Genomic DNA, 18578 nt, shown 5'->3' on the forward strand with positions numbered 1-18578 from the left:
TCTGAGAGCCTTTTGTATCGTCTGCATAGCTGAGGACATTATGAATAACAGTGGCTCCAGGACAGTGCCCTGTGGACCACTCGTTATTTGTGTTTTCTTGGATGTGGCCCCATTGACCACCACTACCTGACCTTTATCTTTTAGAAAGTCATATAGCCATTCTCCAAGTTTTCCAAGTATGCCAAGATTTCAGAGCTTGTGACAAATCATACCATGGTTGACTTTGTCAAAGACTTTTGCAAAGTCCAAGTATGTCACGTCCACATTTAAATTGTTGAGCAGCTGCTTCAGGACCCAGTCATAATGCTGCAAGAGCTGTGTGAGGCAGTTTCTACCTGGACGGAAACCATGCTGGGTGTCAGTTAGCAAGTCATTCTCTTCAAAGAGTATAAGGTGTATTGAAGGATGGTGCATAAATAAGACAATGACATACAATGGGAAGACAGTGAGTACCTTAGATTGAGTGGACAGGTGAAAACTGGCAAGAGGCCAAGGAGGAGAAATGCTCATCAGTGCTCTACTAAAATGCTCAATTAGAATATGGAAGCTCAGTTAATAATGTAGATGTTAAGATATTATCAACACATAGAACAGACATGACACTCACACAGATTATGGAGGCCACACACATAGAAGTATACAGACCAAGCCTCAACTGAAAACATAAATGGAATAGTAACATCCATATACATGCACACAAAACATATATACTAAACACACAGACATGCAAACAAACACACACTCACTGATCCATGTGCAAACACATGCACAGAAAGAGAAAATGAAATAAGCAGAACACAAGGAGACATGGAATAGTGTTGCTAAAGAGGTCATAGGATGTGTGACGAAAGAGCTTTGACTAAGAAACTAAAATCATCATTTAGCATCCATTTTCCTTACTAGCATGGGTAAGGGACAGTTTGACTAGAGCTAGTAAGCTGCACCAGGATCCAGTCAGTTTCAGATTGGTTCCTATGTCTGGATACCCCTTTCCTAACATGCCAACCATTTCACAGAATGTACAAGTTGTCTTTTCCATGTCTTCAACATAAGTACCCTTCACCTGTGACTGGCACTGGCCATGACTACAGTTTCTCTTAGCTCGCTGTGTCTTCTCAAGCACTGCAAATCATCAAAAGTCTCAATCACTTGTCATTACCTCTGTGAGGTTCAACATCTGAAGATCATATTTCACCACCTCATTTCACATCTTCCTCGTTCCCTCCACAGTTGGCCAATCCGAAAGCCTTCCACTTGGCTTTGGAACCTATCAAAGACTATTGAATACAGTGTGACTACACAAATCATATTTTGTGTAAAATGTCTCGCATTATACATGAGTAAAGAGGATAGATAGCATGTTGCTTTTCATTTTCATTCCAGCAGGTCAATGACCTTGTGATTAAACAAACCTGTTTGTTTGTATTGCTCAGTTTCCAGCTATCCAATCATGTTGGTGCAACAGTTCATTTTTCCTTACATGGGAAATTAACCACCAGCTTCTGGGAGCTTACTGATCTCTATAAGAAAGACAGTTCTTGATTGTTCTAGGTCTTTGGCACACGTCACTGACCACATGCATCTCATCTTTGGCAATGATGTATCTGACACCAGTCAGTCTCTGCTTTTATCTTCTCCACCAGACACCTGTCTACATCATTAACCACCAGCTTCTGGGAGCTTACTGATCTCTATAAGAAAGACCCGAGACATGTTTTGTGATGTTTTCCACCTTCCAATTGTGTATATGTTGCTCTACTGCTAGTATTGAGTATTCTTTCCTCCACTCTTGTTTGTACTAATGGCTGAAGGAAAATACCTGCAAAATAAATATGTGTGCATGTCTGTATACAATGTACCTATAGAATGTAGGGAATAAAGCATATATACAGGTAAAAAAAAATAATAAAAAGTTCAGTGTCATTGATAAAAACTTGGTTAGAAAAAGTATGTGATCTGGATTGTTGGTAAAAGGCTGTCTGGTGAAGTTACAGTATTTCTTGTGTGGACTTCACTGCGGCTCTACTACTTGGAAGTATGATAAGTGGAATGGTTATTGTTATGTAGAGCTGTATCTAGATTACAGGATTTCTACCTGCTGGTTTTGGGATTGATGATTTCATTCCCAGACTGTTTATATCAGCCCTGTCTGATGTGACTATCACTGCCATGACAACTGGTGGAAATGTAACTTCTACGTTCGCCATGCATTAAGACCTAGTACTGTATCTCAAGCAGTGGCTAAGGTCCATGTCATGTCCCTGTCACTTTGGCTTAGGCTACATACTCAACAACTGCCACCGATAATTCCAATTAGTAAGCTCTTTTATAATACTTGTTAATATAGCATCCTTCTCAGTCACTGAGTGGACCCAATGGTAGTGGCATAGACATGTCTGCTGACTAGTCACAGAAGTTGATTGGTCTGAAAGGTGAAGGCAAGTCTTCCCTTCTGGTGTTTGGTGGTTGATGATCAAAACTTTAAATTTGTGTATCTACATTTGAATGACTGAAACACTTAATATAACAACATGAGATAGTTCTTGTAAACTGAATGATTTTCAAAGTGAAAGCAAGTAAAATTTACAGATATAAGCTAATCAGTTTATTAAACAATTTCTTGTACAAGTAGCGCACCATACTGAATGTATTATTCTATGTAGTTTCATACCTCTAGATTTTGAGTTCAATTTCTAACCAAACCAACACGGTGTCATCCACATGTAGTATAAACAACTTATGTCAAAACTGGGAATATAATAAAAATATTTAGTGGATCTTATTCTAATATTGATGTTGCTACAGTGGATGCTTTATAGAATGATAATGACTTCAAATTTTGATACAGAGCCAGCAGTATCGGAGAAGGGGATAAGTCTACATGGACCCCAGTGTTCAAATGGTACTTATTTTATCAACCTCGAAAGGATAAAAATCAAAGTTGACCCTGGTGGAATTTGAACTCAGAGCATAAAAACTGACAAAATGCCACTAAGCATCTTGCCTGCTTTATAGAATAATAATAAAAACAAGCTCATTGAAAACAGAGCTCAGGTGTTCCACAACCCATCGGAAAAGAATAAAAGAGGGGACAACATAGTAATAAGTCAAATAAAGAAAGGCCATGAAAGTACATAGAATAAAACACAAGAAGACAGTAAAATGAACAATGTAAAACCCGCGCTTCCCCTTTCAAACAATGAAGAAAAGCGTCAACAAAGCCGCTGCAGGCAGCAAAACTGTCACTAGACAAAAGAAAACCCTTTAAAACAACAAAACGTCCAACATTTCGGATGTTCAGAGGAGCGTCGTTAACGAAATGCAAGCTATCGGTTGGCAGGTTGAATTTATTCCCCTTGCAGTGTTTATTTATCAAGGTACACATTCCATAGAGTCACCGTAGAATCTCAGTTTCACTACCCCTCCCGCCATATTTTTCTAGAACGTAAGCGACCTTTTTTCGTTTTTTTTTTACCGCCATTTGTGCCCAGGCGATTTCTGTGTTGGACGGCGAAGCAGCGATCGAGAATTGTTTTGTTTCTTCTGAAAAAAACAAGCGAAACAGAAACAAAGAAAGAAAGTAACAAATCAAAGAAATACACCGTCTGTATTATGCAATTATATTACTATATCATCAGGCAGAATGTACATTAAACAGGTATTTGTTGTTTACCCTCTCTTCTATTAAGAACACATCACAACAAAAACACGTATTTCTTAATAATTCTGGAATGCTTCTAATAATAATACTACTAAATAGCTGTTATTACTATTGTTACCTTTGTTGATAGGGCAACAAGTTGAATAGTGCTTTGGCCTTTGGTCTTTCTACGACCGAGTTTATAAAATAACTTCAGAGTATGATTCAGGGAATCTCTTCAGTGACTCTTAATTTCAAGATAAAGCATCATTATCTAATACACATAACGCAGTTTTGGAATAACTGTCCCTCGAAACCCATCAGAAGATCGAATTTATTTTTCGTCGCATTGTTTTCAGTAAAATTTATAATCTGTGATACAGAATTCTATCGATTTATAATCCGTTTAAAGATCAATCGTGTTTTTCTATTTGCTAAACTATGTTGTACCATGAGAAATATCAGCAACTTTTATTTTGATTTAGAAACTATTATTATTATTAGGATGGCGATACCCCTAGCATACTTTTGCTACGCACAAGGCTCCGTCCATACGGCCAATGTTTATGTCTGTTTTTATGTCGTTTAACTCTAGGTCAATTCTGGGGAAGCAACTCTATGTTCAGAGGCATTCTAGCTGTGAACTTTTTGTCATTTCAGAACTACATTTATTCATTATACCATTTTAAAATGATTCGGCTGCTATATCTATAGATCGCATGACCATTTAGAAGTTTATGTAAATCTGGATAAGCCCAGATTAGCTCTGATGATGTAGACCTATGAGCAAAAGGCATTCCTGCCGTGACCATCTGTATTTTGTTTCCCGCATACAACAAGTATGTGAAGGTAACAAAATACTGGTCAGTTTTACTATTGTTTACGGCTAAGGATGATATCAGCCACCCACTTCAAAAACAAAAAAAACTCGAGACATTGGTTAACATAGTCCTTAATAAACAAAAAGGTTGGATGGTTACGAATGTAAAGCCCATAATAATAGATGTGTTTGATAAAAACTGGCCGAGTGCTAATCAACACCAGCTATTGAGAGTTAAGTACCCTGGCTGGGCGTTTGCCACAGTTCTCTCGACTTGGCCGTCGTCCACATTCTCTTAGAAACTAAAAGCTCCACTTGTAAACCATCATCATCTAAATATTTTACAATATTGAATGTTGTCTTTCACGATTTTCAGTGCAAATATGCCATTTTTGTTTTTCAATGCACCTGTATCGCCATATCAGTCCGATAGGCTGATGTATCTATTACTCGAGAAATGAACCTTCTGTTCATCTAAAAGAAATAATATTTTTGTTGTTAGTCTCAGGTAAAGTATGATTGAGCAGAAATAGTTCCAGCCGATCTACCTTTTTGTATACTTTGGACATCCAATGTGTTCTTGCTTTTTCAAGACGTTGGTTGTATTTGGTTGCTATTTCTAGCATTGTTGGCTGACCCCCCCTTTTTTTTGTTTTTGTTTTGTTTAAATGTGATATCTGAATCAAAAACAATGATCAGTGTTTTCAGCATTGATTTTATCCAAACTTTCGGGTTTCATAAAATAAATATCCTAAATACGTTACTGATACAGACTCAATCAACTACGCCTTCACTACCTGGTCATCAGTGTATTTGTATCTGATTATTTTTTTCTCTTAGAAAGCATGTCCTATTATTTGCCCCTGCTTTCTTCAGCAAATGAACTGATTTGTTTCTATTTTATCTGAGAGTTTTTACTGTTATTGACAACATCATCATCATCATCATTGTCGTTTAACGTCCACCTTCTATGCTGGTATGAATGGGACGGTTTGAAAAGAGCCTGCACCAGACTTCTGTAATTGTTTTGGCAGGATTTTTACAGCTGGATGCCCTTCCTAACACCAACCACTCAGCAGAGTGGACCTTGTGCTTTTTATGTGGCACGAGCACAGGTGAGGTCAGTTTTGGCAAGGTTTCCACAGCTGGATGCCCTTCCGAACACCAACCACTTTACAGTGTGTAATGGGTGCTTTTAAGTGGCACCTGCACTGACAGGGTCACCAAGTACCTTGCAAGACAAAAAAAAATAATCAAATTAATGTGTATGTTGAAGAAGAGGACTATAAATTTTACAAGAGTGAAAGTAAGGGCTCTGATAATAGTTTGGTATTTAAAGCAAAGGCTAATAAGTGGTCTGTAATTATATGAGCCCTGATGAATGAAACTAAAGAAGGCATGGAAAGAAGTGATGAGATCAGATCTGAGGATGGTGGGTCCCATGAAATGTAAGATTGAGATAAAATGGCAAAAATGATCTGTTAATCCATATTACCATGGAATAATTAATGACTGTAGAGACAATGAAGATAATGGTGGTGATGTTGATGTTAACATTATAGTAAGAAATAGTGCAGAGAGGTATTCTAAATTCTTAGATGATTCTAAGTAATATCTGTATGTTTGAGATTTGTTCCTATCACTGTAAACCACCACTAAAAGACATCATACCATTTACAAGTCATATTCTTTTTTTCTGGTTGTTAAATATAAAAACAATGCAAATTCATATTTCTTTCTGATGTTGATGGATTTAATAGTTGTAAAACAGGGATCCAAATACAAGATATATACAAAAAATTTCCCTTTGTTTTAATTTGGTAATTTGTTGGTCAATGTTCAGTCAAATAGTTCTAACAAATATGTAACCATTGGAGAGGAACCTTACTTATGTCTAGTATTATTGTTTGTGGAGATGCATTGCTCTAATAAAGTCTAAATGAATAGATTGTACAAATGTAACCATTTGATTCGAATTAAAGTATAATTTCTTTTTCCTTCCTACCATAGGTAATTATCCAGGGTTTCCGGAGTTACCGAGACCAAACTGTAGTGGAACCCTTTAGTTCCAGGCATAATGTTATTGGTATGTACTAATTTCATGTATCACATTGTTTAAATAAAAAATTCTTTTTAGTTATTCCATAGTTGAGCTACTAAACCCTTGTATATGTTTGTTCATGCACCAGTTTTGGTAAAATAGACAGTGCACTCTCACTTAGTTGTAATATTTCTCTTTACAGTGGGCAGAAATGGATCTGGAAAAAGCAATTTCTTCTATGGTAAGTAACCTGCCTTCTTACATGCCAACTCTTCTCTTTCCCATGATTGTGCCACCCACAGTTTTAAACTTTTCGCCTTCATTCCTTTTTTCTTATCTACATTTTAATTTTAATCCCTTAATCCCATTGTTTTTATTACTACCTTCTATAACCCTGTCCCTCTCTCTACTTCTCGGTGAAAGATAGTTAATTGGGTAAATTTAGTAAAGAATAGAATTTGTAAGTTTTGGGGAGTAGAAACCATTTTATTTGTGGGTTTGCCTATTTTTATGTTGGATGTTTTAAGTCTTGTATTTTTAGACTAAAAAAATGCCCTTAGTTTCCACCACTGAGGAGTTATTCTTTATCTGTTATTATTTGATCTACTCCTCCTGTGGTTTTTTGGGCTAAGAAGCTACTACCAGATCCATTTGGCAAGAGGACAGTTCAGTAGAGAGGGCCAGTGGACAATCAGGTTTTTTTGTTTTTATAAGATAATGTGTATGTGTGTGTGTGTATACAATCACAATTGTTAACTTAATGGTAGAAATTACATACAAATCAACTCCACTCAGTGTTATTGCCATGATGATGATGCAGTTGTTTTTGTTGTTAATTTGTTTTTCTCTTTTTATAGGAAGTTGGTTGCTGGTTATTGTGAAGTTTAATTCAAAGCATGTGGTTTTTTCTCTTTTGTAGCAATTCAGTTTGTCCTGTCGGATGAATTTAGTCACCTGCGACCTGAACAACGACAAGCTTTGCTTCATGAAGGCACTGGGCCAAGAGTCATCTCGGCTTTTGTGGAAATCATATTTGACAATTCTGATAATAGGATTCCAGTAAGTTCCTGTTGCTTTATGCACCTGTGATAATAGTCACAGTTTACCATAATGTAAATTGATCTTTCAGAAGGCACACGTGTATCTGTTCCATCATCATCATCATCATTTGTTTGGTTAGAAGTTTTCTTTTCAGCCTTATGATTCTGGTTTCAGTCCCACTGACCTATACAGACATGGCGAAGTGGATGCTAAAATGATGGTGAAATATAACCATCATGATTTAATGTCCACTTTTCCATGCTGGCATGAGTCGGATGGAATTTGTTGAGGTGGATTTTCTACAGCTGAAGGTCCTTCCTGTCACCAAGCCTCACCTGTTTCCAAATAAGGTTATATTTCTCTTTTACTAGGCATGTTTTCACAGTAGATAAATGAACACTGCTTGCATGTTGATGATATTCACTTATGACTACCATGTGATGTCAAGGCAAGGAAACAGACTTATGTGATGCGTTTCTTTCAGTTTTAATCTGCCAAATCTACTCACAAGACTTCGACAAGTCTGGGGACTGTAGCGTAAAACACTTGCTCGAAGTGCCACACAGTGAGACTATACTTGAAATTATGTTGTTAGGAGGCAAACTTCTTGCCACACAGCTATGCCTGTGCCTTTATAATACACACATACATATACACCACGTAAAATACACCATTTTGAGCGTGGCCGTTGCCAGTACCACTTGACTGGCCTTCGTGCCGGTGGCACGTAAGAGCACCCACTACACTCTCGGAGTGGTTGGCGTTAGGAAGGGCATCCAGCTGTAGAAACTGCCAAATCAGATTGGATCCTAGTGTAGCCACCTGGTTCACCAGTCCTCAGTCAAATAGTCCAACCCATGCTAGCATGGAAAGCGAACGTTAAACGATGATGATGATGATGATATATATATATATATATATATATATATATATATATATATATATATATATATATATATATATATATGGTTGTTACCTTGGCTATGCCAGAGTAACTGAAGCCCTGTATAAGAATAAAGCTTATATGTATGTTTGGTGAATTATCTACTTATCAATCAATTTATGTGTCTTTTTAACTCTGCAACAATCTAATTGTGTGTCTGTGTAGGAATTATTTTTCTGTCCATTTGTTCCATATTTACATGTTTTTCCATCATAGTTTGTGTTAGACAAATACCCATAGTGCTTGAGATCTTTGGCAATTTGCTGTGCTTGAGAAGATATGGTGAAGTGAAATCATAGTTGTGGCCACTGCCAGTGATGTAAAAGGTACCTGCTATACTCTCTTAAGAAACGCATCCAACCATAAAAAACTAAGCCAAAATCAGACTGGGGCCTGATACAGATCTCTGGCTTACCAACCCCAGTCAAACTGCCTAACCCATGCCAGCATGGAAAACAGATGCTAAATGATGATGTTGATGATGATGATTTCTTGTATTTGTTTATAGCTCTTTTCAATCAATCTAATTATCAATCCATGAAATCCATTGTGTGTATGGAATTTTTCTTTTCTACTTCTAATGGCAATAGCAATTCATACAGTCCTTGCATTGTATTGATATTACACATAAATTACTCATGTTTATGCAATACATCAACACCATCATTTAACGTCTGTTTTCTATGCTGCTATGGGTTGGACAGTCAGACAGGTACTGACAAATCAGAAGACTGCCCTAAGCTCTGCTGACTGCTTTGGCATGGTTTCTACAGCTGGATGCAAGATGTGATGGGGGTATGTGTTGTACACCCAGGTTACAGGGAGGTATGTATATAGAAATGGGTTGGGGATTGGAGAGGGTGAGTGGGTTCATGAAATTGTGAAAGGGGAGTGGGAGATGGAGGATGGAGATTGTAATGAAGGAGTGGGTACTAGGAGAATATGCTGTAAGAAAGGGGACATGTGTGCCAGTAGGTTCATGAGGGAAAGTGGAAGGGAATACAGCTGGGGTGGGGGTACATGGACACAAAGGACATGCTTTATAACCTCAATTTTACTTAGCTGAGCTGGTCTTCTCAAGCATAGCAAATTGTCAATTATCTGGTCTTTTGTTGGTCTTCATGAGGCTCAGCATCTGAATATCATTTTTCATTACTTCATCCCATGTCTTCCTGAGTCTACCTCTTCCACAGGTTTCCTCCTCACTTAGAGATCAGCACTGCTTTATGCAGCTGCCCTCATCCTTACACATCACATGACCATATCAGCAATGCCTCTTATAACCATTTTTTCCTCTCAAAGCCTTTACACTTTGTTACGCATGCACATTGACATTGCACATCCAGCGGAGCATGCTCGTTTCATTTCTTTCAAGCTTTGAAGAATATGTATACACATAACAACATTATGCATAAATATCTAGATCTGAGAAAAATGTTTTTTTTTTTTTCCATAGATTGATAAGGATGAAGTTGTTCTACGTCGTGTTATTGGTTCAAAGAAAGACCAGTATTTTTTAGACAAGAAAATGGTCACGTAAGTACTTGCTTCTACCAGTTTCTTCCTTTTATATAATTTTACAAAGAGATTTTCTAAGTAGGCTGGGGAGGTGGGGTTGGCCTAAGAAATAATCTTCTTAAGTAACTCATTTCATCCACTTATCCTGAAGGTTAACTGAGATGAATGTATTTAGTATTACCATCATGTCTGCTTTTTCCGTGGCATGCATTGAGTGTTACATATTGAAGCAGTATGCTATGGCTAGAAGCTCTTCTCATTTATCAAGTAAGGTATTATTCCATTGATTGATCTTTACCTGTTGAAACTACTGAGTTACCAGATGTATTGCATCAGACATGTCACCATTATTTAAATGATGTCATGTGAAGACGTACAGAAAGTAAACATGCTCACACATACACATATGATGGCTTTCTGTAGTTTCCATCTTAATTTCACGCACAAAGCATTGGCCAGCTTGAGGCTAAACTTGGAGGCGCCTAACATGCCATACAATGTGATGGGTCCTGAAACCATGTGCTTATAAAACAAACTCTGTACCCACACAGCTGCTATGCTTGATGTGAATTATTAATAATATAACAGACAAGATCAATGACATTATCATCATCATAGAATGATAACTGGCAGGATCGATAGGGTACTGGACAAAATTTCTTCTATTTCATTACATACCTCTGTGTTGTTAGTTGGACTAATATTAGAATGAAGTTTGCTTTCCATTATTCCAAGGTTGATAAAATGCTAGAATCAGTTAAATCAATTACATTCACCCCTACAAAATATATGGGCTTCTACCTATATTAGAAATCATTATATTAGTTTGTTTTAACCAACAAAGCTACACCTTCATTTATTAAAAACATTTGTATATTTATACTTTAGTTTATCTATATTTACATAGTATTGATTGAAAATTTTGTTTATTATTTGTGTGGAAATAAAAACAAAAATATTATTACTACAGCAAAACCGATGTAATGAATCTCCTTGAAAGTGCTGGCTTCTCTCGAAGTAACCCATACTATATTGTCAAACAAGGAAAGGTTTGTGTCTTACTTTATATCATTATTGATTCTATTTGTTAGCAATTCATTTTGATGTGTTCATGTATTGCAATTTCCCTGCCTTGGTTCTGTATGCATCTGTGTTTTCACTTTCTTTGCTGAGATAATATTTTGCCATTACCTTAGAAATTTCCTATAGTGAATCCTTTTATATATCTTTCATGCCTGCCCATTTGTGTATAACAAACCTGTCTGTCTGAATACTCCTCCAGTCAGTCAATCTGCTCACCTAGGTATCAAGACATTTTGTTACCATATCCTTCCTGTAAAACTGTATCATTCCAGTCAGTTAATCTTTTTCTATGTCTTCCAGCTAATTTGACTGTATTTATCCAATGAAATCTGTGTACCTCTCCTATCAAACAGTTTCTCTATCTCTTTTGTTAGTATCTTTGCATCTCTGCAGCCAATCTGTCTCATATATTCGTCCAGTGAGCTTTTTTATTTACTTTTCTTTAGCTTTTATTTTATATTGACATCCCTTATTTTTCATCTTGTTTACAATTTAATATTTTTATGAAATTGCTCAATTATCTTTGAACATGTCAATCTCTGTTGGTTCTGTTGTTGACTTTGAGTACAGTAAAATTAAGAAAATTGTTTTACATCTGATTTATATGCACCAGTATGATTTGGTAAGAAAACTCTTTGCAGCTACTTAGATCCTCGCTTGACTTTACCCTGTGACACTTTGGACAAGTGCTTGGTATTGTAGTCGTGCTAACTGATGTTGTGAATGGGTAGCTCTGCTAATAAACTCATACTGTCAACATTGCAAAGACAGACTTCCCACTTCAGAAATATTTCTCTAGCTTGATGTTATTGGCAAATATGTGAACTGCAACGCTCACTTTATTTTCCAAGCAGGTTTCCATCATTGCCATCACTATCTTCAAGCTTAAAGAAGAATGGAAAGCAACTTGGATGTTTCTGCCTCATCCTAGCGAAAACTAAGCTTTCCAGCTTGGAAGAGATTTTGGTGTAGTGAAGCCTCCATTGGTTTGACCTTGTTCAAACAATGAAGAAATCTTGGTTACAAAGACCACAGCTAACTAGTAGCATGAGGAATTGGAGAAGAATCCTGACTGAGATACAAAGAAATGGTTAAACACATTGATAGCACCGGATATCAATGAAATGCAGGAGAGGAAGCCATGGAAGAGATGGATCAACTTTTGATACTATACCTTGAAACTAATACTTGTGTATTAGTTATTGTGTTAATAGCAATGGACAACCTATGATGATGTTTTTTTTGTTTTTTGTTTCTAGATCAATCAGATGGCAACTGCTCCAGATTCTCATCGTCTGAAGTTGTTGAGAGAAGTTGCTGGTACTCGAGTGTATGATGAGCGCAAGGAAGAAAGTAAAGGAATCCTACGAGAAACAGGTGAGAAAATGGTTTACTTATTTTATGGAAAATATTTTACTGCATTTTTTTAATTAAATTTTTTCATGGTAGCAAAGAATGGAGGTTATCTAATTCTATGAATTGAATGAGTTGATACAATATTCTGCAATATTTAATAACTCAAATTGTAATGTGTGTGTGTGTGTGTGTGTATACATACACACACATACACAAGCACTCAGGTGTGAGCACATAGGTTCAAAACAAGATGGAGAAAGTAATCAAATACCAAAGGCAGCACATGGTTGTGTGCTCAGTGAGCGCTAGCAGTGACCTTCACGAGGCAGTGTGCCGAGTGACATCTCTGTGTTTACTTCACAAGTTGTGAAATTTGTGTGTTTGTGATGACATGTGTGCTGTAGTGTGTGATTTTGTCATGGACAGGAAGTTGAGACAAAGAGCCAATGTGAAATTTTGTGTTAACATTGGGAAGTCTACTACAGAGACTTTGAGCATGCTTTGGCAAGCTTACAACGATATGGCAATGGGTTGTATGCAATGTTTTGAGCGGCACATCATCATCATCATCATCATCGTTTAACGTCCGCTTTCCATGCTAGCATGGATTCGACGATTTGACTGAGGACTGGTGCAACCGGATGGCTACACCAGGCTCCAATCTAATTTGGCAGAGTTTCTACAGCTGGATGCCCTTCCTAACGCCAACCACTCAGAGAGTGTAGTGGGTGCTTTTACGTGTCACCCGCACAAAAACGGCCACGCTCGAAATGGTGTCTTTTATGTGCCACCCGCACAAGAGCCAGTCCAGGGGCACTGGCAACGATCTCGCTCGAAAACCCTACAAGGCCAGTCAGGCGGTACTGGCAACGGTCATGCTTAGGATGGTACATCTTATGTGCCACCCGCACAAGAGCCAGTCCAGGGGCACTGGCAACGATCTCGCTCGAAAACCCTACAAGGCCAGTCAGGCGGTACTGGCAACGGTCACGCTTAGGATGGTACATTTTATGTCCCACTCGCACAAGAGCCAATCCAGGGGCACTGGCAACGATCTCACTTGGCTTGCCGGGTCTTCTCACGCACAACACATTTCCAAAGGTCTCGGTCAGTAGTCATCGCCTCGGTGAGGCCCAATGTTCGAAGGTCTTGCCTCACCACCTCAGCCCAGGTCTTCCTGGGCCTACCTCTTCCACGGGTTCCCTCAACTGTTAGGGAGTGGCACTTTTTCACGCAGCTATCCTCATTCATTCTCACCACATGTCCAAACCAGCGCAATCGTCTCTCTTGCACACCACTACTGACGCTTCTTATGTTCAGCTTTTCTCTCAAGATACTTACACTCTGACGGGTATGCACATTTACATTACACATCCAGCGGAGCATACTGGCTTCATTCCTTGCGAGCTTACGCATGTCCTCAGCAGTCACAGCCCATGTTTCACTGCCATGTAGCATGGCTGTTCGTACACATATGTCATACAGTCTGCCTTTTACCCTGAGTGAGAGTCCCGTTGTCGCCAGCAGAGGTAAGAGCTCTCTAAACTTGGCCCAGGCTATTCTTATTCTAGCAGTTACACTTTCAGCGCACCCACCCCCACTACTAACTTGGTCACCCAGATAGCGGAAGCTATCAACTACCTCTAGTTTTTCTCCCTGAAGATGCTTCAAAAGTAGAAGAACATCCCTGGAAAACCTGCTATGAGCATCAGCCCTGGAAATGTGGAGAAAATTCATCAGCTTGTGCATGAGGATTATCGGAGGATAATCAATGATGTTGCTGATGTTGGTGTGTCGTAGGGGTCTCTACAAGTAATCCTAACATCTGAATTGAACATGCAGCCTGTCTCTGCCAAGTTTATCCTTTGCCTGTTGACCACTGAGCAGAAAGAACATCATGTTGAAGTCTGTCAAGATCTCCGTCAGCATGCTGCTAATTCCCCATCTTTCATGTTAAGGATCATCACCAGTGATGAGAGTTCGGTCTATGGGTAGGACCCATAAGCAGTAGTCACAAAGGAAGAGCCCTTCACCTCCAGGATTGAAGGAGGCACAATTAGCTTCTTGGTGTGTTTGAGTTGCTCTTCCTGCATCGTCTTGGGCAGAAATGGTCCCTTCCTCATTTTCTATGAAAAGTAGCAAATGTTCTCCTGCATCACCAGCCTGATGATCTTTTCATCCACACCTCCCATGGAATGGCATGCCTCAACTTGCTGGGGTCATTGTTAATGATCTGGATTTCAGCAACAAATTCTGATGACATCAGATCATGGTCAGTCATGGGTTTTCCTCTCTGCTGTAGCCTCACAGTCAAATTCTGAATCTTCCATCTCCTTTTTGACCTTTTCCACTGTCTTCTCCTGACATTGTGGAAGTTTGAAATCTCATTGTCTGTTCCTTCAGTGTGGATTTCAAGCAGGATTCCATACCTCTTCCACAAATCAAATACTTCAAAATTTTCCATAGTCAGTTATTGTGCAAAAGAATAAAACAAAAATAGTTATTGTTTTTAAGAAGAAAGAGATGGACAACAAAGGTAAAAGTCATATGTGTAAAATTAGCAGTTGAAAATTGCAAACAAATACTGTTTGCATCCAGGGTGTTTGGGCTAAATTTGACAATTATATAAAGTGAGGTTGCCATCTACCTGCTCTAGAGCAAGAAACCTGTTGCTGCCTTTCTTTTCTATGTTAATTTCCCAGCAGCTAGCATAAAGCTGCTTCCCTCTTACTCAGCTGAGGGTGATCTTAGTCTTGTGAACTACATGGTGACCTCACTAATGCTGATGCCATGAGAAAGAGCACCCAACACACTTTGTGATGTGGTTGGCATTAGGAAGAGCATCCAGCCATAGGAAACATTCAGAAACAGACATTGCAGTATGACTAACCAACGAGATCTTATGAAACCATACAAGCCATGCTAGCATATGCAGTGTGTGTGTATTTCTTTGCATACTTTTCTATCAATACATCTTTGTTACAGAGGGAAAACGAGAAAAAATCAATGATCTGCTCAAGTACATAGAAGAACGACTGAAGACACTGGAGGAGGAGAAGGAAGAGTTGAAGGAATATCAAAAGTGGGACAAGATGAGAAGGTGAGTATAAGAATTCAAGTTCTGACTACTTTGGCATTTCTTGTTTTCAAGGGATTCCTTTAGTCTGTGTCCTCAGACTTTCCTATGTGGTTGAACCTTCATTTTCATGGCTTCATGTGACTGAACAGTTGACATATTTCATATCCCTGTCGTTGACAAACTATGTATTTTTGTTACCCATGTGGCTGAAATAGTGTAATTTTCTTTTTTGTTTTTCATGAAACTAAATTCACAGTATATTTTCCATTCATGTAACTAAATTGCCAACATGTATATATTTACATGTGGTTGAGCTGTTCCGTGTGACTGAACTGTCTTATCTCGGTGGTCTGTCATGTTTCAGGCTGGAGAATTCTTCTATGCTTCAAGTGGGTGATTGTGAAGGCTATTCTGTGTAATGGAAGAGTTGCTGGCCGCCTTTTTTCTTATTCGATTGATCTGGAGCAAGTAAGAGTGAGCTGCAGTGTCTTAGCACTTAGCGTTCAAAAGTTCTCAAGATCCGGGAGATTGACATGATTGATGTTTGTCTTGAACAGTTGTTAGTTGATGGCTGCAAGATCAAGTATAGAAAAAGAATTCCAGAGGATCGACCTAGAAAAGGAGAGTTAGGTCTGTTGATGAGCACTATCCCAGATCTGGGAACAGTGCTCCATTGTAGGTCATATTTGAGTTTTGTAGAAGTTTTCTAGTTAATGGAAATTGCAGAGGAAGATTAGTGTTCAAGGGGTTAAGATTATCTAGGAGTATTATTGGTTGTTGTACATCTTGTAGAAGTATTATATCCAGTATATGGCTGCTAGTAATGTTGGGGAGGGTCTGTTGAAAGTAGAAAGGTGAATCAGCAGCTGTTTTTATGCATCAAGTAGAATGATATGCTTGAGTGAGTTGGAGACATTAATGGATTGTTTATCTGATTGGCCAGGTCCCTAGAATACACCATCCATGACCATGAACTGAGAGATACTAGGAAGAAGTTGGATGAGGTGAGGGTTGAAAATTTCTAAATTTTGCTGTTGTTTGTTGTCTTATTTGAAATTGCTGGCCTTGTGCCAAAATTTGAAACTTATTGTTATTATAAATTTTCTTAACCTTTTCTTAGTTGCAAGAAAAGCGGGAAAACAGTGGAAAGGTCAGCCAGAAGCTGCGTGATAACCAACAGCAAGCTAATGACCAAGTGAAAGTAAGTGCAGAAACTCTTACTGCTGCTTTGTTTGCTTAATTGTTTGCATAATTGTTTGCATAATTGTCTGACGAATTGTTTGATTACAGGATGGTGCTTTTTGTATTGCTTCTGTAAATGATAATTGCAACATTTAGGAGTTCTGTTTTTACCGTGTCTCATGTGATAATATCAACTTTTCCAGTTGCAAGTACCGAAACGGCATTATATGACATTCTTTTTATTACTGCTTGTACTGAGCTCTACCTGGACATAACCCCTGCTCACAACATGGTGGACTAGCTTGTTGAATTTGTCTGCATGAGAATGGCAATGTATAAGTGTGTTATCTCTGCAGATGTGTAGCAGAATTTCGTCAAGTCTGGAAAGTTTCCAGGTCCTTGCATAATGGGTGCCAGCAAAGCCTTATGGCTCAACCATTTGCTTTGCAACAGATTTGATCCCATTGCTCTGTCCTTTGCACTAGGTTCTTCTACAATAATCTTGCTTTGACCAATACTTTATGTGTGAAATTTGATTGAAGGGAAACTGTGAAGAAGCCTATTAGACATGTCTGTGTATGCATCTGTCGCTGCTGTTTATCAGCTCTGGGTGTAAACATTGACAAAAAAAATGGTGCCTTTTAAATAAAGTCCTTTACACCAAGTTTCAGATGCCTCCCTTATTCTTGCTGTTAGAAATGCAATGAACCAGTAATTGACTCGTTAATTGTGTGTGTGTTTGTATGTCACTTCTCTTTCAGTCAGTTTATTTCCCCTATTTTTACTCGCCGTTCCATACCTTTTTGAATAATTTATCTGTATTTCCATCTCTTTACTCTTCTTTTGTAGTCCATCAATAAAGAACTGCGTGACTTGAAGTCTCGCATGCAGAGCATCCTGGAGGAGAAGGAAACACTGTCCCATGAGCACCAGGACCTGATGAAGAAAAGGGCCAAGCTTGAGCTGACCATCAAAGACATAATGGAAGACATAGAAGGCGAGAAGAAACTGAAGGTTGGTTGGATGTGATTTGGAGGAGGCTTGGCTGTTATTTCTTTCAGATTAAATGATCATATAGAGGCTACTTCAGTGACAATACAGTTTAATGGACATGTAGTTCAAGTGTCCTAACTCAGGTAACAGATGCTTGAACTTTTAAACTATTGAATCCCACTGGTTGATTTATTTCTTTAGGTAATAGTAGAAGGTGTGGACATACTTTTAGCTGACCAGTGGATGGACAAGGTGATTTAGATAAGACTCCTTTTCATCATTGTCATAGCTATGAAGATGTATTAAGGTTTCTATGTGAATGAAGCTGTTTCCCCACTCCATTTCTGATCCTCATTGAATAAATAAGCTGGCTGATGGCTCAGATAGGTCACATGATTATTAAGAGTAACAAGCATTGGCTACATTAGCCAGGGGACACAAGTGGTATAGAATTGTGCGACTGAGCAATCTGTGATAAAGAGAGCAGTGAGAGGGAGAGATGGCTTCCTTTTGCACAATTTTCTTCCATTAAATTCCACTCCCAAAGCATTGGTCAACCTAAGGCTTTGGTAAAAGAGACATACCTAAGGTTGTACGGAGAGAAATTGGAATTAGAGTCATATGGATGCAACATGGACTTAATCATGCCTATATGCCTGTTTACAGTTGAACTTTGGTTGACTCCTTTCTATATTTATCCAGTCACTAACAAGCTAAACCAATTTTTACCTTATCTGTCACAGAAAAAGACTGAAGATGACCTGCGGAAGATAGATGAGAAAATAATTCGTGGTGAAGAATCTCTTGAAAACATCATCCCTATGTATGAGGCACAGAAAAATCGTGAGGAAAATGCAGCTCAACAGTAAGTCATATCTTTTT

At 38.4% G+C, this 18578-nt stretch overlaps 1 protein-coding gene across 1 annotated transcript in view; it reads left to right on the forward strand.

Annotated features, from left to right (window-relative positions):
• Nucleotides 1-3381: 3381 nt before the first annotated feature.
• LOC106880200 (structural maintenance of chromosomes protein 3) overlaps nucleotides 3382-18578 on the forward strand; it is a 56193-nt gene continuing 40996 nt past the window's right edge. Inside the window, exons 1-12 of the mRNA XM_089362805.1 lie at nucleotides 3382-3658; nucleotides 6471-6546; nucleotides 6704-6742; nucleotides 7421-7560; nucleotides 9942-10021; nucleotides 10974-11052; nucleotides 12346-12463; nucleotides 15428-15542; nucleotides 16465-16525; nucleotides 16642-16722; nucleotides 17553-17717; nucleotides 18440-18561. Coding sequence (XP_089218931.1) covers nucleotides 3644-3658; nucleotides 6471-6546; nucleotides 6704-6742; nucleotides 7421-7560; nucleotides 9942-10021; nucleotides 10974-11052; nucleotides 12346-12463; nucleotides 15428-15542; nucleotides 16465-16525; nucleotides 16642-16722; nucleotides 17553-17717; nucleotides 18440-18561 — 1091 coding nt within the window. The 5' untranslated portion in view covers nucleotides 3382-3643. The remainder of the gene's footprint in view (nucleotides 3659-6470; nucleotides 6547-6703; nucleotides 6743-7420; nucleotides 7561-9941; nucleotides 10022-10973; nucleotides 11053-12345; nucleotides 12464-15427; nucleotides 15543-16464; nucleotides 16526-16641; nucleotides 16723-17552; nucleotides 17718-18439; nucleotides 18562-18578) is intronic.

This window comes from Octopus bimaculoides, chromosome 14 (genome assembly GCF_046866305.1).
Source record: "Octopus bimaculoides isolate indiv1 chromosome 14, ASM4686630v1, whole genome shotgun sequence".
Lineage (NCBI taxonomy): Eukaryota > Metazoa > Mollusca > Cephalopoda > Octopoda > Octopodidae > Octopus > Octopus bimaculoides.